Genomic DNA, 26,068 nt, shown 5'->3' on the forward strand with positions numbered 1-26,068 from the left:
TGAGTTAGTTTGCCTGGGTAGTCAGGAAAGCTTTTCTGAGGCTGAGAACCAAAGGAGGAGGCATTAACCATCAATTATCTATTGCCACAATAATGCAGTATAACAAACCACTCCAAAAGGCCGAGGCTTAACATAATAACTATTTATTATTGCTCATGAGTCTAAAGTCATCTGGGCAGTTGGTCTGGTCCCAGGTGGGCTCACACATGCATCTATGGGCAGCTGCAGGTCAGGTAGGTGGGTATGCTAATCCTGGCTTGGCTTGCATGGTTTGGGGTCTGGTGGCTAGTGACTGGTGTAGGATGACCTCAGCTCTTTTCCATGTGGCTTCTCATCCTCCAGCAGGCTAGCCCAGGCCTGTTCTCCTGGTGGAGGCAGGGATCCAAGAGAGAATGTGGAAGCATTCAAGTTTTCATAAGACTCAAGCTCAGAACTGTATCACTTCTGCCACGTTCTTTGGGCCAACCCAAGTTATAAGGCCAGCCCAGATTCCGCGAGGAGCTGCAAAGTCACATTACAAAAGGTGTGCATACAGGGAGGGATGGAAAATTCAGGCGATTTTGTGATTGATCTTCCATATTACTTAAAAAGCTTTCAATTCCACCAGGAAGCTATAAAAAAAATTCTAAATTTCTACATGCCCCATAAAATATCCTCAAAATATAAAAATGAAAATAGAACTACAGGAGGAAATTGACACAATGACTCTTAGAGTGGGAGGTTTCAGCGTACCTTTTGCTATTATTGATAGGTCAAGTACACACAAAAAATTATTGAAGATATAGAAGAGTTGAACACATTTCTGAGGTATTTAGTCAACAGATGTTTACAGCATACTTTCTGTGTGTGAGGCCCTATTCTAGGTGTGCTGGGCATCTGGCAGTGAACAAGTCAACAGTCCCTTCCTTGGAGAGTTTATACTCTAGTGGAAGGAAACAAATAATAAACAAATAGGTAAAACAAACATGAAGACAACCATGAAGAAAAACAACAGGGAAAGGGGATATGGAGTGCTTGGCTGTTAGGGTGAGGGATTTAACTAAAATAGCACAGTCGGGGTAGGCGCTACTGAGGAGACACCTGAGTGGAAGCCTAAGAGGTGAGTGAGTGAGTCAGGTGCTTATCTCCAGGACTAGTGGAGGGAACAGAGGCCCTAAAGCAGGAGCTGGTTTGGCAGGTTCTAGCAGTAGACCAGGCAGGCTTGGTAAGGTGGGAAGGGATAGGAATATCGGGGGCCCAATCACCCATGGCTTTATAGGCCACAAGATGGATTTTGGATTTTAGTCTTGGTGATGGGAAGCCCCAGGAGGGTTTTTGTTGGGGGGAGGAAGGATACCGGAGAGCATTAGGGGTGAGGACCCCAGGGGGAAAGATGGCTGCTTGGAGATGATGGTCAGGTAGCCAGACTTTTAGAGGTTGCTGGGTACCAGTCCTTGTCAGGCAACATGTCCCCAGGGAATTCTCCTTGCTTTGCCTTTCAACTACCTAGACAGCAGGTTATTCCCCAAAGGATGTCACAATCTCCAGAGAACATATTCCAATTATGCTGGAAAACAATGTAATTGTGATTAAAGTAGTATTCATCTTCTCCATTCTCAGAGCAAAAACCTATCCAAAGCAAGAACAAAAGGTAACTCCAGAAAGCACTCCTCCCCCCCCTTGGGAAAACCCAGTCAACTATTTATGGTGCTACAGGTTATGTGAAATTATTGTCAGTTTCAAGTCTCTCTCAAGATACAATCTTACATGAAAGAAGGAAATAAATGGGGAGCAGTTAAACAAGTATTTGTTGAGCACCTACTATGTGCTACACACTCTTCTATGTGCTAAGGTTTTAGCAGGAAACAATGATCCCTCCCCTCATAGGGAAGATAAATATATAACATAAACACAAAAATATGTGATATATTAGATGAGATAAATGCCCTGAAGAAAAATTAAGTAGAAATAATGTACATTTTTGGACTAGGGTGTTACAATTTATTTTTTTTTATCTTTTTAAAGACTTTTATTTATTTGAGAGCACAAGCAGGCAGAGGCGCAGAGGGAGAAGGAGAATTAAGCTCCTCACTGAGCAGGGAGTCCGGTGTGGGGGGCTCAATCCCAGGACTCCAGGATCATGACCAGAGCCCAAGGCAGCCACTTAACCGACTGAGCCACCCAGGCGCCCTGATTATTACAATTTAAATAAAATAGGCTTGGGGGGGGGTGGTGGAATAGACTAATTGAAAAGAGAGAAGGGTTGGGGAGTGTCAGGGAGGTAAGGGCAGGGCTTGGCTCTCATCTTGTAGGGGCCCTGTAACACAACCACTACAGTGTGCAAGTTTACGATTTATAATCTTACTTCCCATCCTAAGACAAGGAAAAATTTCCTGTAACCAATATGGTAATTTCTGACTTCTAGTTCTCTGAATTCTGTAAATTGGGATACATTTTACTACCCATTATCAGAAAAAGATTACACAGCTCCATTTAGCAACTCCAGTTGTGACAAGTCCCATGCCTGGGCTAGAACAAAGACCCAGTGATGGCAGGACAGATTCTTCGATTAGTTATCTTGGCAGGATTTTCTTTTTTCAGCTGAAGCGAAGTATTAGTCCACCTGAGTGGAGCTGCCTGAAGGCCCAGTCTGGACTTCCTCCAGGAGGGGGCCCTAGAATAGGCAGTCTTTAGTGTGAGGCTCAGGAGAGGAGAGAGCCCTGGCACAGCTCTGTTCGGGATTCATATACTAGCTTCCACAGATTAAACACACATGCACTGTTTTCTCCTTTCCAAATCATGTACCATTTTCTATTAGATTCAACAGTGTCTGTAAGTAATAATGGGTATCCAGTGTTTAAGAAAATGGGGATGTCTGGGTGGCTCATTTGGTTGAGCATCTGCTTTCAGCTCAGGTCATGATCCTGGGGTCCTGGGATCAAGTCCTGCATGGGGCTCCTTGCTCAGTGGGGAGCCTGTTTCTCCCTTGGCCTGCTGCTCTCCCTGCTTGTGTGCTCTCTCTCTCGCTGACCAATCTTAAAAAAGAAAATGTTTGATTTCCTCATTAGTTACCATAACTTGAGCAAATGCCAACCTCTCAATTTCCTCACCTGTAAAACAGGGATAACAAGCAGGGATGCAAATGAAGAGCCTGGCATCATACCTGATGTATAATAGGTTCTTAATGTTCTCTCCCTCCCTTCCCCCATCTTAACAAAAGAGATTAGAGTTTAGGTATACTTACAGGTATCCTTTAAAAAATAGGGCTTGTCAACCTTTAATGTGTGGGCCAGTTACCTGGGGAATCTTGTTAAAAGTGCAGGTTCTGATTCAGTGGAGTTGGGGACAGGGATTCTGTATTCCCAATAAGCTTCCAGATTATGCCATGCTGCGGACCTGGAATCACTCTTTGAGTAGCAAGAATTAATACTACACAAATTCCAATAACACAGCTACTGCACAAAAAGCCCCTAAACGGGCTGTGGATTGTCTCTTTCTATAAAAAATTAACTCTTCTATTTGAGCCTCATGTGGAGTCACTGACCCAGCCAAGTAACCAGGCCAGGTCATAAAGAATACATCCTTTGGTCCAGGAGGGTTCACAGCACCACTTCTGCAGGAAGATCCTGCAATTGTCTCTCCTCCACTTTTGGCTTTTTGATCTTAGCCTTTGCCTCTGATGATAATTACCCCTTAATTAGCACCCACCACTCTGTCATCTAAATAATTATGGTAAGTGCGGCTTGCACCTCTGCTGGCAATCTCTAAACTGATAAAATAAGATCCTATGCTGATTTTTTTAAAAAGACAAAACTGACCCAAATACAAGTCATGCACATACTGCCCACAGTGGAATACACAGACCTATTATAACTTCCAGTCACATAAGCTATCAAAAGTTGATTTATTTAGAAACAATCAAGAGAAGTACTGTTGTGATATCTGGGAAATTGTAAATGTCAGAATATAAATTTTGCAAGGAGTATTGCAAAAGTAATACAAGTCAGCCATGCTAAAATCCACCTTAAATTCCTATTGGGAAGGGCTGCATGATCTCTGAACTATTTTTTCTTTATTCGGAGTTTCCTGAATATATTGGAGAAATCTGGTTAACTTCTGGGTGCATTCAAAGCAAATTATCCTTTTGTGGAAGAAGGGGCGGGGTTTTCACTGGAAGCAATTAGTTTTCTAATTTCCCAGGTGTATCTCCATTAATCATGCACCGAACAGCAGGGCTGTCCAAGCCAGATGAATCATGCACCTCTCTTAGCACGAACTGATTGTACTACTTTTTAGAACGCTGTTTTCCCACTGCAGCTTTTAAAAAAAGACAAAAACTCCCAAATTTCCAACTTTCTGAATAGGTAATACATTGATCTGGAAGAAGAACCCAAACAGCACAAAGGAGTGTACAGTGTAAAATAATACTTTTCTCCCTTATCTCCCACCTCCCTGTCCTCCCCAGAGGCAATCACTGGTTCATTTCTCTAAACTTTTCATTATGGAAAATTTCAGAAACATTAGAGAGACTGGAATAATAAGCCCTTGTGTACGCATCACGCAACAGTGGAAAAACACCCCGCTGGTTTGTTTTATTCTCCCTCCCCCGGTATTTGTTATGAGTTATTTTTCAAGTAAATCCCAGACTTGAAATCATTTTACCCGTCAAAACTTTAGTCTTTTTTTTTTGTTCTTACATAACCACATTACCGTTATCACACCCAAGAAGGTTAACGATAATTCCTTAATACCATCCAGTATTCTCGGGGTCACTTTTAACCGGTGCGGGACAGACCCGAGAACTACGAACGTACGGGCCGAGGGGTCGGAAGGGGAGCATTTAAAGCTAGAACCGACATCACTCGCCGCGTTAGGTGCCCAGTGCTCCGAGCTTCCCGGTTCCCGCAGTCGTTACCTGCGCCGCGCCAGCACCCGCCAGGCCGGGTTGGAGGGCGGTTCCGAGGCGCGAGCTCCCCGCCTCCCCGCTCTCGGGCCGTGGCCCGAGCAGGCCTGGCGCAGCTGCACAACCCACCGTCCCTAGACACCGGCCGGTCCCTGGGGGGGAAACGATTGACACAGCTGCCTGCACTGCGCCCCCCGGCCCTCCCCCGCGGCACCTGCGTCTCGCGGCGGGGCCGGGAGCTGGAATTGGCTCCCGAGCCCAGGCGAGTCAGGCCTGCCACGACCGCTCCTCCCGCCACCCGCTCCCGCGCCCGGTTCCGAGCAAAGAGACCTCGCGGACCCGGACTACAACTCCCGTCGGGCGCCGCGGCCGGGCCAATGGCGGGCGCCGGAGCATGCGGGGAGCGGCGCCTGCGCGGCGGTTTGAGTAAGCGGCCGCGCGATTGGCTGCGGGGTCGGACGGCCGCGCGGGGCCTGTGGGAAGCGGAGTGACGGAGCGAGCGGCTGTTGGAGGAAGGAGGTGGGGGCCGGGAGTGCAAATGGCGTTGAGATGGTTCAGGGCCCTGTTCAAACTCCAGCGCTGACCATTCACCGGCGGAAACGGCGGCGCAGGAGGCGGCGGCGGCCTAGCGGGGGCACGTAGCGGGCTCCGGTACCGGCTCCGGCGGCGGCGGCGGCCAGGGAGGCCTAGGCCCGGGCCCGGCCGGTGGCGCTCAAGGCGGGGAGGGAAGTTGCGGTGCCGCCGCTCCTCCCCCCCCTCCTCCACCGGGTTTCCTATTTACCCAGAGCGGAGTCGCGGGTTCTGACGGTGGCGGAGCCCCTTGCCTCTCTTCCCGCACAAGCCGGCCCTGTTCTCCCGCGCGGGGCTCCCGCGCCCGTCCGTGGGCCGTTGGGAGCAGGAGAGGCGGAGGCGGCCCGAGGCCAAAGCACCCGCCAGGCGCCGAGGGTAAGTGAGGTCTCGGGCGGCTGCCTAGGCCCGGAGGGAGGGTGGGGGAGGCAGGGGTCTGGAAGTCTTGCTGTCTCACCCACACAGCCTCTGGGGAAGTTGGGCAGGGGAACGACCTGAAGAACTCTCTTTTCCCTCTTTTATTTTTCCTTTTTCTGAGTTCCTCCGGGCGGCTGCTGATTTACTTCCCTCCCCAAGCGCGGTCAAGTGCGTTGGTTTCAGCCCTGAGTCCTTCGCCGTCTTTCCTCCGCCCCTGGCCTCCACCGAGGCCTTACACTGCCTTGGGGATTCAGTGGCAGAGGCTTCCGGGGCGTCGGAAGCTACATCCCGTTCCTGGCGGTGGGGGTGGGGAGGAGAAAAGTTGCGTGAGCTTCCAGCCGGAGGGGGCCGCCTCTCCCGCTACCTCCGGGTGCACCGACCGCCCCCAGGTGAGGATTTCTGGGTGGTTAGCTTCGCCCTTTCCGGCTTTACTCCTTAGTGGAAGCCTCTAAGCCCTTGGGGATCCTAAAGACGTTGCACTTGGTTGAGGGTTAACTGTGAGGACTTTTTATCCCAGCGCACTTTCCTGAAAATTCAACCTGGCTTTAGGCAGAAGGAAGGGCCCCACGACCGAAAAAGACTTAGTTGTGAATCATTCTTTCCTTTTTCGTTAGGAAAGTCTTTGGAGTTTGAAGCCTGAGCAAGACAGCCTGTGTATTTGAGATGTACTTAAAATATAGTGTCAACTGTGTCTGCACACTTACTTGAATTTATACGTACTTTACATCCTAGGCTTAGATAATGCCATCACAATTGTCTGTCTAGTGACTTTTCCAAAAAGACATGGAAAACTTGAAAGGAAGTCAAAAGTAGGGGATATTACGTAATGAGCACCCTGTATTAATCGTTAAGATTCAACAGTTATTTATTCTTAACCAAGTGTTTCTCATCTACACACTTTCCGTTCCACACCCTTTAAAGCTAGAGAACTGCTTACGTTATTTCATTAGTATTTTAGTATATGTTTATAAAAGATACGGACTCTTAAAAAACAAAAGCGTGATTTTCTTATCGCTTAATATATTTAACTCCTTTATATCAAGTGTTTGCAGACTTTCAACTTGCAACAGTGAATGCTTTGTGGTTCCAGGACCATTTTCCTCCTGGGTCCAAAGGAGCTCAAGTCTAGATTTTTGGTTTTTAGGTGATTACTACATTTTTAGGTGATTACTACCGTGAACTGTATACAAAACGTTCCAGCTTTGTTGGTGTATATGTAAATGTAGGTCTGTAGATCAGGGCTTTACATTCTTGGAGGAATGAAATGACTTCATTCTGTTGTTCTTACAGATACCAAATATATTTAGTTTTGTTTAGACTGTATGTAACAGGAAAGACAAAGATTCTTTAGCGTAAATCAACAGTAGATCGGGAAATAGATCTCTCTCAGGAAAAGGTTTTGTGTCATGTTAAAAGGTCTTCACACTATTTTCTCTTAATGAAGATCTGTATGATAGTTAACTTTGTCAAATTAGAATTGGTTTCTAACCAAATATGAGAGAGAAAAATCCTCTACTGAATATATATAAAATTAAGTTTATAGTGATATAAGTTCCAAGAATTTAAGTTAGTAAAGGAAAAATGTGTTTAAAGAATAGACCAAAATGTATTCAAAAGTAGAAGTCAAATGTCATTCCTGTTGTATTTTAAATTTCAAGGTATGAAGATTTTCTTTTCAAAACCTAGACAATTGTTCTTTTTTTTAAAGGTGTATTTAATATAGCGATACTTAAACTTTAGAAGGTTGAAGTGTAGGAAATGGATAAGAATTGATAGTATTTAAAAAGGACTGTAACTCGCTTTAAAAACGTTTTACTCTTGATGTACTGTCCTGAATTTTTTTGTCATGGTATTTATTATGTAGACACATCAGGTGAGTACATTTATCTCTTATAAAGCAAGGAGGAAAATAAAGTTACATGTTTCTGTTGCTTCGTTTAATAATCAGCAGACCAGTCTAATATGCTGGAGTTCACCAGCTTCAGAAAACATAACTTCAGCAAATGAGCACAGCACTATAGGGACAAGGAAGATAGAATAAGGAGATGACAAACTAGGGAATATTTTTCAAGTCACAGTTCAAACTACATTAGACCAAGAATCAGAATCTTTAAGATTGTTTTAAAAGCTGTAGATTCTAATACATGAGAAAATAGTACCATTTTTCTGACTTTTTCCCCTTCATTTGAATAAATGCTCTGAAGTTTCAAAGACCTGATTTAGTCAGTTATTTGATATTTCTGAGATCCTGAAAAATAACATTTCGTGTTTAAGATTTTATATTAGGAGTAATAACCCTATTCAGATTATTTTTTTAAGGTAACACTGATATTTATAAGAATAGTGCATAGATTCATTTGAAACTTAAAAAAACTGATGTTCCGCTCTTAAATTGGTTTTGGGGATAAGTTGGTTAGTCATTAGACTTAATTACTTTGTAAGTAGTTTGTGAATATGTACTCATTGAAATAAGGAAATTGAGATCTGGAAATCTATAGAATAAAAAATGAGCCCCTTTCTTTATACACCCTCCCCATATTTATTTAACCATTTTTAAAGGTTTATATCTTGAATGTTGAAAAGCCCCATGGGGAGACTCCCTGTTTCTTTTTTTTATATTCAGTGTTAACATTTACTAAGTATTTGGTGATTATATATATTCTTACATTTTTTTTTTCCACAGAGAATATGAAACAGGTGTCAAAATGACATCCAGATTTGGGAAAACATACAGTAGGAAAGGAGGAAATGGCAGTTCAAAATTTGATGAAGTCTTTTCCAACAAACGGACCACCCTTAGCACAAAATGGGGAGAGACCACATTTATGGCTAAATTAGGGCAGAAGAGGCCCAATTTCAAACCAGATATCCAAGAAATTCCGAAGAAACCTAAAGTGGAAGAAGAAAATACTGGAGATCCTTTTGGATTTGATAGTGATGATGAGTCTCTACCAGTTTCTTCAAAGAATTTAGCCCAGGGTAAGGGTTCCTCTTACTCAGAATCTAGTGAAGCTGCTCAGCTGGAAGAGGTCACTTCTGTACTTGAAGCTAATAGCAAAATTAGTCATGCAGTGGGTGAAGACAGTGTTGTATCTGATAAATGCTTACATTTGGAAGAAACTTTGGTTGGGAAAGAAAAGAGCACAAACCGTATCGTAGAAGATGATGCAAGCAAAAGTAGCTGTGCTAAATTAATGACTTCAGGTAAGTTTTTGAATTTCTTTATTCTGAGCCAGAAGAGCTTTGTGTAAGCCATTCAGTTACATGCTTTAAATTCTAAAATACCATGCTTCTTGGGTTTTCTTTCTGCATTTGTGATTAATGGGGACTATAGATAATTTTGTAGAAAAGACTTAAGAACTTTAAAGAAACTAATTTGGGGTTGAAATTTTACTTAAGCAACTTGGATATTAATGTTTCCAGGCTGTTACTCATGGTACATTTTGGGAATCGTTTTTCCAACATCCCTAACTCCATTTCCAGCAAGAAACATCTCTTTTTGTTGTCTTTGGATGACAGTATCTCATTTCTGTTACTGTGGAGGATTTGTATTGTTAATGATAATGGAAATGAGATGAGCATTTACAATGAGGATTAAGTTTAGGAGTGTTAGGCTTTCCTTCAAAACTAGTTTAGAAAGATTAAGGAGGTATTGTGGAAACCTTGAAGAATTGAACTTCATTGCAGTCTGAGATTTGTTTGGAGTCTGGTGCTGGTAGCAACTTGTATTAATAGATTTTAATCCACAAAACCAGTTGTATTTTTAAAGTGTTAATTTGTAAATCTGGCATCTAGAGTTCATTCAAAAAACAATATATTTTGTCCGTTTTACCTCTAGTCCTTTTGTAAAAGACTTGAGACTTACAGTAACTGGTAAAAGTGCAATTAATTAAAAGACCAAAGAACTGAGATTGGAGGTAGCAGGAGAGATAGCATGCTTGCTTTATTAGCAGTAGGACAAGGATGGCACTGTGGTTGAAAACAGACCTTAGATTTCAACTTCCTGGCAAGGTTTGGTGATACAAAAGGTTATATAGATCTCATATTTTGAAAGGAAGTAAAGACAAAACTTCCTAGTACTGAATTCTTTTTTTTTTTTTTTTGAGAGAGAGAATAGAGAGAGAGAGAGCACATGAGAAGGGGGAGGGTCAGAGGGAGAAGCAGGCTCCCCGCTGAGCAGGGAGCCCGATGCGGGACTCGATCCCAGGACTCCAGGATCATGACCTGAGCCGAAGGCAGTCGCTTAACCAACTGAGCCACCCAGGCGCCCCTAGTACTGAATTCTTAAGAGGAGTTTGTCCTTGAGGCTTAATATAAGTGCCTCAAACAGTATAATAAAAGACTCTGCCTTGCATAGTTTTACTAAAAATGCTGAACATTTTTCACTCTTTTTCTCACCCTTGGATGAGAGGATGAGCCAGCTGTTATTGTCATTCCCTTGATTCTCCCGGTTAATTCTGATTTGGCTGTTCTTATGCTTTGCCCACATTTTCTTCCGAAGCATTGTTCAAAACTTAAGGTTAGGATAAACTGTCATTAAAAAAATAGCTTAAAAACTGTTTCCCAGATCAGCTCCTAAAAACATAATCATAGGACTGTTGAACCAAAATAAACTAACTCAGGTCTCTTTACTTTATAGATGAGGCTCAAAGAGGTAAAGTGACTATCCAAGGGTGGCTAGTGGCACAATTAGAATGAGATTTATTTATCAATTTTTAACATGTTGAGCACATACTGTGTGCCCTGCACTGTGATAGGCTGTGGGAGTGCTGTTCCACTTCAGTTATCCAGTGTTCTTACTGCTGTGTCTTGACCTCCGATAGTTAATCCACAGTGTGGGGTACATAGCCTGGAGGAAGGAAGATGAGGCTGAGGAAATGGCGAAACTGGTCAAGGAAGGCAGACACAGCTTTCCCAAGTGCTGTCTTTTTGAGAACAGGCCATCACTGGCAGGCAGAGAGAGGGTAATGGGATGAATGTTTAGGTAGAGGGACAATACAAACTTAGAAATTAAATATACGTAGACAGCAGTTGTTTATGTAGTTTTGCTGATGTTAACATCTGTATCTGTCCACACTGCCATATGAAGTTGTTAGGTGGGAACTGGAAGCAGTTTTCTGTAGAAATGAGATATTAGCTTCCCAGTCTGATACAGCTAAATTGTAGTACTGCTGCTGCTAACTGTGGACTGACTGGGAACCCAGACTCCGTTATAATAGTTTTGTGAGGAGAAAATGTGTACTAAAATACAGATAAATAGATGTTTGAGAACATCTTGTCCCTCTTCCTTCTTCACGAGGTATCCTTAGTGGAAAGGGCATGGGGCAGCACTATGAATATTTTTTTTTTTCTCTTTTCCCTTGACCACCCAGAGCTGCAGCAACCCTTATCCTACAGGGGGATAAGAAGAGATCTTTGAAGGAATGCTTTTAGTTCTCATGGTAGTCGTCTTCTAAGTTCTTAAAAACCATTTATAGGTCTGTATGTTTATAAGTTGATTATAGTTTTGGAAATACTTGTGTATGTTATAACCTTCCTTTTCTTTACCCCTATCCTCTTAACATTTGGGCATTTCCCTGTTTCTAGACTTCTCGCATTATGTCTGTCAGATTGTCGTCGCCTTTAGTCTCCTTGAGCAAGCCTTCTGGTTTTAGTTGAAGTTTAGAAACCCAAACTTAAATTTTTTATAAAGGGGGTCTTTATAAATGGAAAGTGGTTGCTAACCTTTTTTGAACTAAAGATCCTTTGAGAATGATAAAATTTTGGACTCAAGATAAAACTATGTGTTAATGTCTCAGAACTCCCTTGCAGGTCATTTTTACACACTTTATTCAAGAGCCTTTGAGAAATTATGTGGTAAAGTTTGTTCAAAGTGCACTAGCTAAATTCCATAGTATCCTTCCAGTGGAATTCAGACCATTTTCACTGTAGAATTCAGACCATTTTCACATCAGTGAAAAGGGCTTATCCAAGTTCAAATTTACTCTATCATTTCTCCTGGCATTAAGTTAAGGTGCATCTCTTTCTCCAAAGGGGAATATGTAGTTAATTTTTAGCTACTATTAAAATTCTTTCATATATATATTATAATATTTTATACCAGGTAGCACTTTTAAAAACTGTGGCTTATTTGGAGAGGAAATGCAGAATGAGGTCATGATAAAATGTATTATTGTTACCATTTTCCAAATAGATGTTTGATGGGAAAGAGAATTAGAAGCAAGATTACAAACTGTGAATGAGAACCGGAAGGAAGGGTTGAGTTGCTAAAATGTCCCTAACTTTTCATTTAAAAAATAAAACACTTAGGGGCACCCGGGTGACTCAGTCGGTTAAGGGTCTGCCTTCAGCTCAGGTCATGATCGCAGGGCCCTGGGATTGAGCCTCCTGTCAGGCTCCCTGCTCAGTGGGGAGTCTACTTCTCCCTCTTCTTCTGTCCCCCCCCCCCATTTGCTCTACACTTTCTCCACCTCCCATCCTGGGTGATGATGATTATTATTTTTAAAGAATTTATTTATTTGAGAGAGACAGAGATAGCATGAGAGAGCATGAGCAGGAATGAGAGGGAGAAGCAGGCTCCCTGCGGGGCTCGATTCCAGGACGCTGGGATCATGACCTGAGCCAAAGGCAGACGCTTAACCGTCGGAGCCACCCAGGTGCCCCCTACTCCTTGGATTATTTTGAAGATTTATGTATTTATTTGGGAGGGTGGGCAGCGAGGGAAAGAGAGTGTGTGTGCATGGTGAGAGGGAGAGAAGCAGACTCCCTGCTGAGCACAGAGCCCAGATGTGGGACTTGGGGGCTTGATTTCATGACCCTGAGATTATAACTCAAGCTGAAATCAAGAGTCAGACAGTTAACCAACTGAACCACCTGGGTACTCCTCCTTGGATTATTACTATGTTTTATTTTTTAAAGACTTTATTTATTAGGGGGAGAGAGAGAGCACACACGCAACAGAGGGAGAGAGGAAGAGGGAGAAGCAGATTCCCCGCTGAGCAGGGAGCCTGATGTGGGGCTCCATCTCAGGACCCTGAGATAACCCGAGCCAAAGTCAGATGCTTAACCAACTGAGCGCCCCAGGCACCCCTCCCTGGATTATTTTAATGCAGATTCAGGACTTGTATTTTATCTGCAAATACTTAAGTTGTAATTGCTGCTAAAGTGAGTTCTCAAACAGGTGTGCCACTTAAAATGGCCCTTAGCAGGACCTAAAGGTTTGCCCTTCTAAGAGGTCTTGGAATATTCTTTAAAGTGTTGAATCCAGGGCTGTGTGCATTAGGGGCAAAAGAAGGCTTCTCTTGCTTTTTGTATGAGGCTACTTCCATTTTCCATCTTTGTGCTTTCTGCTACAGGTTTTTAACCTGGACTCTAGAATAAAGTATGTAAAGACTTATATTTCTACTTGGCACACTTTCCTTGCCAGCCAGCTGGGATTCAGTCTACACATCCTGCCAAATATTGAGATAACTACTGCATAGTCTCTTAATTTGCATGACTGGTTTTGTAGCCAGTACATTTTTTCCATTTGCTTAAAGCTGTACCGAGTGTTTGTGTGTTAGAGGGATGTTATTGTCAGGAATTTAAGAACTTTGATTTGGAACTGAAGCTGATTTTTAGAAAGGGATGCATTGTTCTATTCCTGAAAGCTTAAAGTAGGCCAGGAACTTGTGAAGTGAGATGAGATTTTCATCTGCTTACTGGATAAAGTATAGGTGATTAATGAGGATTATTAAAGAATTCTGAAAGTATAGTATCATCAACAGTTTCTAGCTTTCATTTAGGTATTGAATGTATTTGTTTAGAATATATTTAAGTCATACCTAAAATTCTTTTAAGAGAAGTAGATAAGAGACCTGTTATTTATTTAGCTCCTACTTTATTTTGAGCCCTTTATATATCAGTCTGTCCTTAATCACAACTATATAAGCCAGGCTTTATTTCCATTTTATAGAGGGTAAAGCACAGGTCAGTGAATAATTTTAATTATTAGCAGAAGATCTGAAAAACAACCAAAATGTTATTTTCATGAATGAACATAATTTTATCATATTTAAAGACTTACATTTAAAATAACATGTCACTGGGGCGCCTGGGTGGCTCTAGATTTTGGCTCAGAGCAAGCCCGGCATCTGGCTCCTTGCTCAGCGGGGAGTCTGCTGGAGATTCTCTCCCACCCCGCCCCCCAACTCAAGCACTCTCTCTCTGTCAGATAAATCTTTAAAAAAATAAGTGTCACTGTACAGTTTTATCTTGATGTTGGAAATGACTGATTGGAACATATTATGGATTCCCTCCTGTTGCTATTTAAATAATTTTCTTTTTAATAAGAATTGTGGTCTAAGTAATTATAATAGTGAATAAAACTGACCTTATTTTTATAAGTAATAAGTATCTTCTATTTTTAATTTTTTGTGTTATATACAAATGGAAATGCAATATGTAAATTCTGAAAGACATTGTAATTTTATTTTGTCCTAAAGTAGAACTTTTTTTAGTTTATTTATTTCTCTTAAAGATTTTATTTATTTGACAGCGAGAGCAGGAACAAGCAGGGGGAGTGGGAGAGGGAGGAGCAGGCTTCCCGCCAAGCAGGGAGCCCATTGCGGGGCTCCATCCCAGGACCCTGGGATCATGACCTGAGCCAAAGGCAGACATTCAACCATCTGAGCCATCCAGGTGCCCCAATAAATAAACTTTTTAAAAACGAAAAGAAAAATAAGGTCATATGAGGGTGTATAATAGGCTATTTACCTGGTCTGAATGAGGGGTAGGGACAGGGCTGACATTTAACTTGGGACTGGCTGCTATACTGAGCAAGGATAAAAGTGGCAGAGCTTAGTGGCATGGGAAGTGAGGAAGATGGAGACATTAAGAATGATTCTCAGGTATTTAATGTGAGCACCTGAGCAAATGGTAATGTCATTCATTGAGATAAATGGACATTTTGAGGGCAGGTTCATCAGTTCAGGTTTGTGCACATTGGATTTGAGGTATTTGTGAGGGATAGGATATGCTGGTGTGGAACTTAGATAAGAATTTTTGGTTGGAGATAATACATTTGAGATTCAGCATATAAATGTTATTTGAGGGGTGCTGGGTGGCTTAGTTAAGGGTCTGTGACTCTTGGTCTCAGCTCAGGTCTTGATTTCAGGGTCGTGTGTTCAAGCCTTGTGTTGGGCTCCATGCTTGGTGTGGAACCTACTTAAAATGAGTGAATGAATGAATGAATAAATAAATGTTATTTGAAATTATAGGATTAGATGAAGTCATTGAGGAGAATGTAAGAGGAAAAAGCACTGAGCTATGAAGAACTTGTAATACTTGATGGAGACAAGAAGAAGAAAAACTAGATAAGGAAATTGAATAAGAGTAGCTAGAGCATCAGTAGGAACATTGAGTCAGTGCTATTTTATAGAAGCCAGCAGAAAGATGTTCGTGAAGGATCAACTGAATTGGAATGCTATTGCAAGATCAACAAGAATGAGGACTGCAAAGCTGGCATTGGAGTGTGCAGCTTGGGTTGGAACAGTCTGAGTAGTGAGTACATAGTGAAGGTAGGGGTAGTAAGAGTGTACACAACTTGTTAAAGATGTTTGAAGGGGAGGAGAGAGGTTCTGAAAAGTTACCAGGTGATGAGGGGTTTGGGAAGGTTTGATTGCATGGGAGAGCCTTGCAGCATAAGCTTCAAAGCATAGCGGGGAGAGTGGTCTTGGGAGAAGGGATGCCGAATTTTCTGGAGAGGAGGAATGACGGATGAGAATGTGAGCTTACTGAGAGGTGGAAGATAAGGTGGTTTATGGAGGAAAGCATTTTTCCGCCATGAAATGATAGAAGAGGTTATCTCTGAAAGCGGGAAAGAAGGGCAAGGAAATGTGAGGGCCAGAGTGAAGAAACAAAGGGTTCAAACTGGTGTTGCAGAAAATGGAAGGAGGGAGCTGTGTAGAGAGGATTTCTGGACATTAATGAGGCCTTAGTGAAGATTATATCATTAGAAACTCAACGGTTTCTAACTCACTTACCTCATTGTGTTAGTGCCCCTCCCCCCACCTTTAGTAGGTCCTGTTAGCCAGAACCTGCACAGAATATAGAATATTGGATAGGAAAATTAGATTATCCTGGATTGTCATTTTTGTCTGACAAGATGTGGCATGACCAGATAGAGAAGAAAGGATTTAGGGTATTGTCCAGAGAGTGACTGAAATGATGGACTATAGAATTTAAAATATTTAGGAACTGGACAAGGCTGGTGGGTAGGAGAAAGGAGAGAAGAGGGTCAGTATCCTGAGAGTCTTATTAAATAGAAGTCAAGAATGGGGTTACTGGAACAGGTTGGATAGTTGGTAGGTTGTGATTGAGAAGTGGGTTATCTGATTTTAATATTTAAGAGGTGAAGCGTTCTAGGACAGGAAAAGTTTCTGCATGAAACTGAGAATTGGTGTCTGAGCTGGAATGTAGAAGACTATGGATGGGAGAAGGTTAAAGAACCGTGAGGTCAGGAGATTGGGATTTGGTGGAATTCAGCATGATAGCAAGACTGGCATGAGGGGTAAGTTATAAATCCTGTGTAAAACCCTTAAATGAAGAAAAAGAGGTTGTTAGATGACAGGTAAGGGGAAGATTAGAGGGTAACTAGCTAAGTGGCACAAGCCTCAAAAGAATAGGCCTTTATAAGAGGGTGGAGTAATAATAGTTTTATAAACAGGCTCTGGAGAGCCAGCATACCAGTGACCCCAAAGCATCCTACTCTCAGATACTTAAAGGGGTTGCAGGAGAACAGGCATGTGTAGTCAGGGTTCAGCTAGGGCATGGAAGTGGTAGAGGGAATTAATCCCCAGGTATATGTGAGTGTCCTGATCACCTGCGTGCTTTAGACTTCAGGGTTTGGGTGGTGGTGGTGCTCAGTTGTTGGATTATGAGATTGGAAAGAAGTACAGATACATTTTGAGTATTGAAATTCAGGAGAAGGTAGATCACAAGATGTGTTTACATTTTGGATCCTGACCTAGAGAAACATGAGAAGCATGGTGGCTTTAGAACCAAATTTTCCTATAGCAGTTTAAAACCATATATATGTGTAAAAGATTTATTGAGAGAGAGACAGCGCACATGCGTGTGCACATGGGGGGAGGGGCCCAGGGAAAGAACCTTCAAGCACAGACCCCCTGCTGAGCACGGAGACTGACTCTGGGCTCCATCCCAGGACCCATGAGATCATGACTGGAGCCAAAACCAAGAGCTGGATGCTTAACTGACTGAGCCACCCAGGCACCCCTCCCCGTATTTTTTTTTTGTTCCAGTCTTGATTTATCAGTCAGGGTCCCAACTGGAAATAGGTGGCATGCCCCAGTTAGGCTAATGCCAGGAAAGTATATTTATAAAGGAGCTGTTTACAAAGGTGTGGGGAGAATGTTAGGGGAAGCTCAAAGGATGGTGTCGTAGGCTTGGTTAGCTGCAGTGAAGCTATTATCATCCATTTTCACAGGGACAAGAGATCATCTGAGCCATAGAGAGGAAGCCACCTTAAGAGGAGCAGTATCCTTCTGTTGAGGGGCTTAATAAGCAAAGTGCTGGAGGGGTACCGTACCCTGAACCTAAATTTCCTCTTTCCCTCCTTTGTACTGCTGGGGCTCCTCATGGGTAGAACCCAGTGGAAGAAGTAAGGAAACCTAGATATACAGATCAGCCACCTGAGAGGGCTGAGATCAGGGTGGAGAGTGGATCTGGAAGGACAAGTGGAAAATACCTGTTGTAGTATCTTAAAACAAAACTGTAAAGTTCTATGGAAACACATATGATTGTGTAATTATTATCAAGGTACAGAATATTTCTATTATCTCGAAAGTTCCGCATGCTCCTTTTTGGTCAGTCCCTTCTCTCACTTCCAACCCCTGGGATCCACTGATCTGTTTTCCGTCTCTGTGGTTTTTATCTTTTCCAAAATGTCATATACATGGGATCATGTGGTATGTAGCCTCATCAGTCTGGCTTCTTTCAGTTAGCATAATGCTTTTAAAGAGTCTTCCATGTAACAGTAGTTCATTCCTTTTTAATTGCTGAGTAGTAGTCTATTATATATGTACTGTAATTCATTCATTAGTTGAAGGACATTTGGATTGTTTTTAGTTTGGGGCAATTATGAATGAAGCTGCTATAAACATTCACATTTAGGTTTTTGTTAGACATATGTCCTCATTACTCTTGGGTAAGTACCTAGGAGTGGGATTGCTGGTCATGAAAACATTGATCTTAAATTTAAATGCTTTCAAAGGGTATAATTTCCTATAAAATAATTTTAAAATAACACATTTAACTTGAGTGTCAGTGATTTTTTTTTAACCTTTTTATTGTAAAATAAAACATGGATACAGAAAACCAGACAATATAATGTATAAAAATGTTTAGTTCAATGAATTATTTATAAGAGCAACACCCTTATAACCAACACCCACATTAAGAAATAGAATTTTGGCAGCCATTCTAGAATCTCTTCCATCTGTCCCTTCACCCCCACAATAACTGCTCTCCTGTCTTTTACCATAATCCCTTTCTTACTTGCAAGTGCCATAATTATTTACTGTTCACTTTCATACATTAAAAAAAAATAATAAAAGAACAAGTTCTTCTTTAACAGCCAGAAGATTTTACAATACTCCTTTTTCTTTTTGAAATTGTATTTCTATTCCACTTCCCCTTCAGAATTTTATCCTAATGAACATATTTATGCTTAGCCTTTTAATGGCCATTCTTTTCATAGTTCTTTGTACAAAAATGTGTATACCTATTTAAATTTAAACTTCTAAGAATTTTCTGTGATTGTAATGCTCTAAGTATTTAAAAATTCTTCTAGATTATTATGAGCACGGTTATTAGTGTGTAATTGATCAAATATGAATGCTGTACATTTCAGAGGCAAAATTTTTGGAAATGTACATCTTAATGACAGGTGGGGCTTTTTCCAATTCATGCGTATGACTACCATTGCTGGAATAAGAAAAAGCTTTGGCATCAGTCTGTTCTTGTTTTTTAATACATGTAAGTGTTGAGAAACCATATTGACAAAAATAAGAATGGGTAGAGTTGTTACACCAGTTTCTATTTGGAAAGCAGTAATTGGAAACTACCTGACATACAAGGGATGTTGCCCAGACATTACAGTTACTCAGGTAGGAAGCACAGAAGCCAGTAATCTATCACGTTGTTTCTTTATAGGTTATGCCAGAATTGGAGCAATGTATCACAGTAAGATTAGGGATGGTGAGCAATATGCCATTATTCATAATGTGGGAGAATGATTAAACCAGGTGGGTTGGCACATCAGTTTTTGGAGCAGAGTAGAATTGAGGATTTGGAAATGAATTTCATTAAACCTCAGTTGTGCCTATATATATATTTTGAAAGGTTTTAGTGTAACTTCGGGGGTCTGTATATTTAGTTTGAAGAGTTAATTGCCACCTGGAAGGTTGGGACCACTGGTTGAAGAGTGACTGGGATATGTAGTACCTTTCCTGTCTCCTGGTGGACAGAGATGGGCAGCTTGAGCAGGAGCCACGGTAGCAAATAAGCTCCTTGACTTGCTGGTAGATTGTCACAGTTAACACAGGTTTATTGATTGGGGAAGCGGGGAGGTTGAGTTGATTTGGTGTATCTTTGTGGTGGGCCCAGCTGAGTAGTACTTTTGAAGTTATTTTATATTTACTGCCTTTTTTTTTTTTTTTTACTGTTTTATCTTTTAAAGTACATGTAAATTTGGTGTTTGATAGGTATGCTTTATAAAATAAAAAATGTCTTAAATGATCAGTTAAAATGCTCTTTATTTTTTTAAGTACCTTTTACCATTCAAATCTTTGAGTAAAATCGATCCACTGAAGAAGTGCCATATTTTTCCTTTGGCTTCTTAGGTGCCTCTGATAAATAGCCACATATTCTTGTTGACAGTGAAAAAAAATCCATTCCCTTCCACAGAAGCAAATGCTGTTTACAATTTCTTTTTTTTTTCTTTTAAAGATTTTATTTATTTATTTGACAAAGAGAGAGAGTTAGTGAGAGCAGGAACACAAGCGGGGGAGTGGGAGAGGGAGAAGCAGGCTTCCCGCCGAGCAGAGAGCCCGATGCGGGGCTCGATCCCAGGACTCTGGGATCATGACCTGAGCCGAAGGCAGACGCTTAACGACTGAGCCACCCAGGCGCCCCTGCCTCATTCTTTTTTAAGAGTTACATATTATTTAGATATATGGCTGTATGATAATTTAAGTAGTTCTTTATTGATGGGTGTTCGTATTGTTTATGAAGGCAAAAACCAGGAAAGTTGTAGTGAGTTTCTTATTACTTATTTTATTTCATAACTATTTATAGAGTGGTTATAAATTAAAACTGCTTGTTCAAGGGTAAGTTCATTTCTTTGACATGTACATTTTTTATTTTAAAAGATATTACCAAATTGTCCTTTGTAGTGGTTATACTAAGATATGCTTCTACAGAAATGTAGTTTTATTTTTGTTGCTTTTAAGTATTTCTTTGTATGAGCAGACCACTTTATTGACTGGCCTGTTAATGAATATTCAGATTTCATTGTTTTGGAATGATGTTGGTACACATACATCTGTTTTGCTGAACCAGGTGGAATTGCTAATATTCGATTATTTTTATTCATTTATTTGAAAGATTGAGAGAGAGAGTGCATGCACATGAACGGGAGGGGCAGAGGCAGTGGGAGAGGGAGAGAGAATCTCAAGCAGACTCCTCGCTGAGCGTGGAGGCTAACTCAGGGCTCTGTCCCACAACTCTGAGATGATGACCTGAGCCGAAAACAAGAGTTGGACACTCCACCCCTGAGCCACTCAGGCGCCCCTATCTATTTATCTATTATCTATTTATTTAGAGAGTGTTCAAGTGGGCGTGGGGCAGAGGGGGAGAGAGAGACTCTTAAGTAGGCTCCACGCCCAGTGTGGAGCCCAATGCGCCAGGCTTGAACTCATGACCCTGAGATCAAGACCTGAGCTAATATCAAGAGCCACACAGGGCGCCTGAATGGCTCAGTTGGTTAAGCGACTGCCTTTAGCTCAGGTCATGATCCTGGAGTCCCAGGATCGAGTCCCGCATCGGGCTCCCTGCTCAGCAGGGAGTCTGCTTCTCCCTCTGACCCTCCTACCTCTCATGCTCTCTGTCTCTCATTCTTTCTCTCTCAAATAAATAAATAAAATCTTTAAAAAAAAAAGGGCCATACAGTCTCCCTTGTTGCATATCCTTTTTTTTTTTTCTTTTAAAGATTTTATTTATTCATTTGAGACACAGAGACACAGAAAGAGACAGCACAAGCAGGGGGAGAGGCAGACAGAGAGGGAGAAGCAGGCTCCTCGCTGAGCCAGGAGCCCAATGTGGGGCTTGATCCCAGGACCCTGGGATCACGACTTGAGCTGAAGGCAGACGCGTAACCATCTGAGCCACCCAGCTGCCCCTGAATAGCCTTTCTTATTGAGTGACTGGTCAAGTTTCTTGATCATTTTTTTATTGGGCATCTTTTTCTTAGTTATAGGCATTATGTATGTAGTGTCAATACCCTCCATTCTGGTTTGTCTGGTAGTTCTCTTAAATAGTGTTGTTTTATGGACAGATTTAATTTTGATGAAATTAAATTACTTTTCCTTTATGGTTAATGCTGTTTGTATCTTGTGAAGAAAACTTTCCCTGCCTGAGGTCATAAAGATACACTCCTGTATTCTAAAAAAAAACTTTGCTTTTTCTCCATATTTAGGTCTCTAATTCATCTGGATGTGTAGGAGTTCTTATTTATTTATTTATTTATTATTTTTTATTTATTTGAGAGAGAGAGGGTCAGAGGGAGAAGCAGACTACCTGCTGAGCAGGGAGCCCGATGCAGGACTCAATTCCGGGACTCCAGGATCATGACCTGAGCCGAAGGCATTCGCTTAACCAACTGAGCCACCCAGGCGCCCCTTAATTTATCATTTAAAGATTTTTATTTATTCATGAATCTCTGGTCAAACTTACCTTCCCAACTTCTTAAATACTTCAAAGAGTATACTCACAGAAGCCTTAAATCATCCCACCTATTTATTCCTTTATAAAACTATGTATACTCCTAAGAGAGACACAGTGATAGAGGAAAACAAGCAGGTGGAGTGGGAGAGGGAGAAGCAGGCTTCCCAAGCAGCAGGGAGCCGGATGCCTATGAGGCCTAGGGAGAGAATATGGCTTGCCAAATTTTTACATATCTAGTTATTTGCTTTTCAAATTCCATGTAGTTTTCTTAAGATAATTCTCTCCCTTACCTACCTAACATATAAAAGATTGAGTAATTATCTAGTGATGCTAAAATCTAGTGATGTTGGGGCGCCTGACTGACTCACTCGGAAGAGTGTATGACTCTTGATCTCGGGGTTGTAAGTTCGAGCCCCACATTGGGTGTAGAGATAACTTAAATGAATACATTTTATTTTTTTTTTTTTAAAGATTTTATTTATTTGACAGAGAGAGACACAGCGTGAGAGGGAACACAAGCAGGGGGAGTGGGAGAGGGAGAAGCAGGCTCCCCACAGAGCAGGGAGCCCGATGCGGGACTTGATCCCAGGACCCTGGGATCATGACCTGAGCTGAAGGCAGTCGTTTAACCAACTGAGCCACCCAGGCGCCCTAAATGAATACATTTTAAAAATAATACCTATTGATGTTAAAAGGCATTTATTAAGTATCTGATAGCAGATGGTGCTGGCTAAGTCTTGAGAACTTTCTACACATCCAGTCTTGACCCTCTAGCTTGAGCAACAGTAGGCCTTAGAATGTGGTTTTGGATTCCTTGCATGAAGCTGGTAGACACAGGACACACAAGGGAGTATTGATGAACTTATATATTAGAGCCCACTAAGAAAAGTCTTGCTAAAAGATTATTAAAAAATAATGTCCTGTGTTGTGGCAAAGTAGTAATAGCTATTATAATTTGCATTCATGTGATGCTGTATAACCTGTAAAATATCCTTAAATATATTACCTTTTTTTAAATTTTTTAATTTTTAATTTTTTTAAAGATTTTATTTATTTATTTAACAGAGAGAGAGCGAGAGCAGGAACACAAGCAGGGAGAGTGGGAGAGGGAGAAGCAGGCTTCCTGCCAAGCAGGGAGCCCGATGCGGGACTCGATCCCAGGACCCTGGGATCATGACCTGAGCCGAAGGCAGACGCTTAACGACTGAGCCACCCAGGCGCCCTGGCCTGAACTTCTTAAGGCCTCATTTTAGCCAGAAAGTGGCAGAGTTGGCACACAATTCACTTAACTCCTAAACTTAGCTAGGAATACATTTCTGTTGATGTAAGTTGATTTAGATTAAAACAGAGTAATGCTTAGCTTCTCTGGAAGAAAATAACTATCTCTTTTTCTTTACTACTTGATGTTTTAAGATACTAAATGGATTTATGTGACAGAGAAGCTGGGATATTTGAGGGAGGAGGGCAGTTGAAAGTAATTGTTCTGCATTTTAGGATAAGGTAACCTCGCTCTCTTTTCTGAAGGTATAGTTGTGTAAATACTTGTTGCAGAGCTTAAAAGTTGAAGGACTATGGAAAGTGTTTATTTTATATATTAGAATACTGTTGTAAAGAACTTGGACAGCATTTCTTAGGCAGAGCTCTGTTGGTTACGTTGGCTTTTATCTATGTAATGTATTTCAGAAATTTAAAAATACATAATGTACTTTAATATTCATCTGTAGGATTGTTTTTGTTGTATAATTGAATAGATGAGTAGATTATACTTGCTAATGAAACTTATAGCTTTTATTTATTTTAAAAAGGTTTTATTATTTGAGAGAGAGAGAGACGAGAAAACATGAGCAGGGAGGGTGGGGGACAAGCAGACTCTGCCCTGAGTGCAGAGCTTGACACGTGGCTTGATCCCAGGACCCTAAGATCCTGACCTGAGGCAAAACCAAGAGTTGGGTGCTTAACCAACTGAGCCATCCAGGTGCCCCAATTTATAACTTTCAGTGAGAATATTTTCCCTAGGGCTCTTTATTACTTTTTGCACTTAAAATAGATTACATGATAAGCTCACAACAAAGTTAGGCATTTGAAGGATGGCTTATTTATGAGAATAGTAACAACATGTATTCTCTCTTATTGTAGGAGAAATGGGAGTTATTACTCCCATTCACTTTTATTAAAGTGAAACTTGAAGTAGTTTTTAAAAATAGGGATACTAACACTGTTCACATAAACTTTTTAAGTCAGAAAGATATTTATTATATAAAACAATTAGAAACAGCCTAAATAAATTTTGTGACATTAAGACAGCAGAATGCTCTGCAGTTATGAAAGTGATGTGTGGGGTGCCAGGGGGGCTCGGTTGGTGAAGCATCAACTCTTAATTTCTGCTTAGGTCGCCATCTTGGTATTTTGAGGTGGAGCCCAGGGCTCCTGCTGGGTGTGGAGCCTGCTTCGGATTCTCTCTTTCCCTCTCCCTCTGTCCCACCTACCCCCCACCTCCCTCTCTTAAGAAAAAAAAAAAAAAGTCATGTAATACAACATTTAATGACATCTCACAGACCTTTGTTGTAGCTAAGCATACTAAGTACTCCCATAAGCTATTTATTAGGAAATATTTCCTTCAGTAATGCTGTAAAGTAATCTAGGTCAGTGGCTTCCCTCTTTGAGGGAAATGGAAGCCCTCAGGGAAACTCCCAAAGTTAGGGGTCTTGCCTGAGCTCTGAAGAGCTAGTTTAGCCAGGGCAGTCTCCAGACTCCGCTACCACTGCTCTTTCCTCTTGTTAGTAAAAGTAGTGGTGGTATTTTTTCTGGTTTGGTTTTAGACTTGGTTTTGCTTCTATCCCTTTTAAGGTATCAGATGTCAGAGTTAGCTTTTAATTTTTAGCTTTTCAGTATTTTAGGATTAGCGATTGGTACTTCTGAGATAATGAAAACTGTAGTTCCTTGCCTTCCGTTGGGAAAAGTCTAAGAATAAAACAGATATTAGATGCCTTCTAAAGGTAAGTAAATATAAATCTAACAAGTTAAATTATGTTTAAACCCATTGGGTAGCATTAAAAATTGTGCATTGAATTTATGTAATCATCCCTTTGCCTATACTTAATGGCTTGTTAGTTGAGATCTGTTATTGGCTTTTCTTAAACGTAAGTGCACTTTTTAAGTACTTTTATTGTTTGGCATAAACATTTTGCCAGAGTTTTTCTACCACTAAGTGCTGGGAGAATTAATCATAATACCGATTTGAATCATATTTTCATCTCTCATTTAGAAAGGTTAACAAAAAATGTTTCTGATAAAAATTAAAGATAGTAAAAATGAATTCCCCAAGTACAAAATGGATAGGAAGTTTGAGGTTTGCTGCTCACTGATATGCTTATGCATAAGCCACTATAGCCACTTAGGCACCAGAGCCACTGTTAAAAAAGAAAAAAAAAATCTTTGAAGTTATATGGTGTTTAGGATTAGGAGAAAGATTGGAAAGCAGAAATAGCAAAAGAAACCTGACCCTGAGACAGGTTTCTCGACCGAGCTGGCATGCCTTATGGGCAGCCTTACCCCAGACAAATACATTGCCAGAATGTTGTCATTTATTGTGTTATACTCTTTATTTTTTTTTAAGGTTTTAATTTATTTGTTTGAGAGAGAGCGTGCATAAGCAGAGGGAGAGGGAGAGGCAGACTCCCCGCTGAGCAGGGAGCTGGTGGGGAGCTTGATTCTAGGACCCTGGGATCATGATCTGAGCCGAAGGCAGATGCTTAACTGACTGAGCCATCCAGGCGCTCCCTGTGTTATACTGTTTCGATTCTACTAAATAAATTTCAATTTAAGGATTTTTATTTGCAGAACCAATAATATTTCTGAGAAGATTTGGCTGAGTCATTTAATTCTGAATTGATCTAGTTGCTTAACACTGTTGAAATCTCTTGAATTAATTTTAACAATTTTTAGGGACTTGAATGACTAGGGAGAGGTTACTAAAAGTCAAGGGAGCTCTATGCTAAAAAGCCTGGGTGGCTCAGATGGTTAAGCGTCTGCCTTCGGCTCAGGTCATGATCTCAGGGTCCTGGGATCGAGTCCCGCATCGGGTTCCCTGCTCAGTGCAGAGCCTGCTTCTCCCTCTCCCTCTGCCACTCCCTCTGCTTGTGCTCTTCTGTCTATCTCTCTGTCAAATAAATAAATAAAATCTTTAAAAAAAAAAAAAAA

The 26,068-nt window shown here is 41.3% G+C and overlaps 2 protein-coding genes across 2 annotated transcripts in view; one reads left to right on the forward strand and one right to left on the reverse strand.

Moving 5' to 3' along the window:
* LDB3 (LIM domain binding 3) overlaps positions 1 to 26,068 on the reverse strand; it is a gene marked incomplete at its 5' end in the record, with an annotated part of 321,917 nt that overhangs the window by 140,397 nt on the left and 155,452 nt on the right. The window lies entirely within an intron of this gene.
* The window catches only part of WAPL (WAPL cohesin release factor), a 72,658-nt gene continuing 51,954 nt past the window's right edge, over positions 5,365 to 26,068 (forward strand). The window contains exons 1-2 of the mRNA XM_081822794.1: positions 5,365 to 5,827; positions 8,550 to 9,113. Of these exons, the coding sequence (XP_081678920.1) occupies positions 8,572 to 9,113 (542 nt within the window). The 5' untranslated portion in view covers positions 5,365 to 5,827; positions 8,550 to 8,571. The remainder of the gene's footprint in view (positions 5,828 to 8,549; positions 9,114 to 26,068) is intronic.

This window comes from Leptonychotes weddellii, chromosome 6 (genome assembly GCF_054177405.1).
Source record: "Leptonychotes weddellii isolate Sample4059 chromosome 6, ASM5417740v2, whole genome shotgun sequence".
Taxonomy (NCBI): Eukaryota; Metazoa; Chordata; class Mammalia; order Carnivora; family Phocidae; genus Leptonychotes; species Leptonychotes weddellii.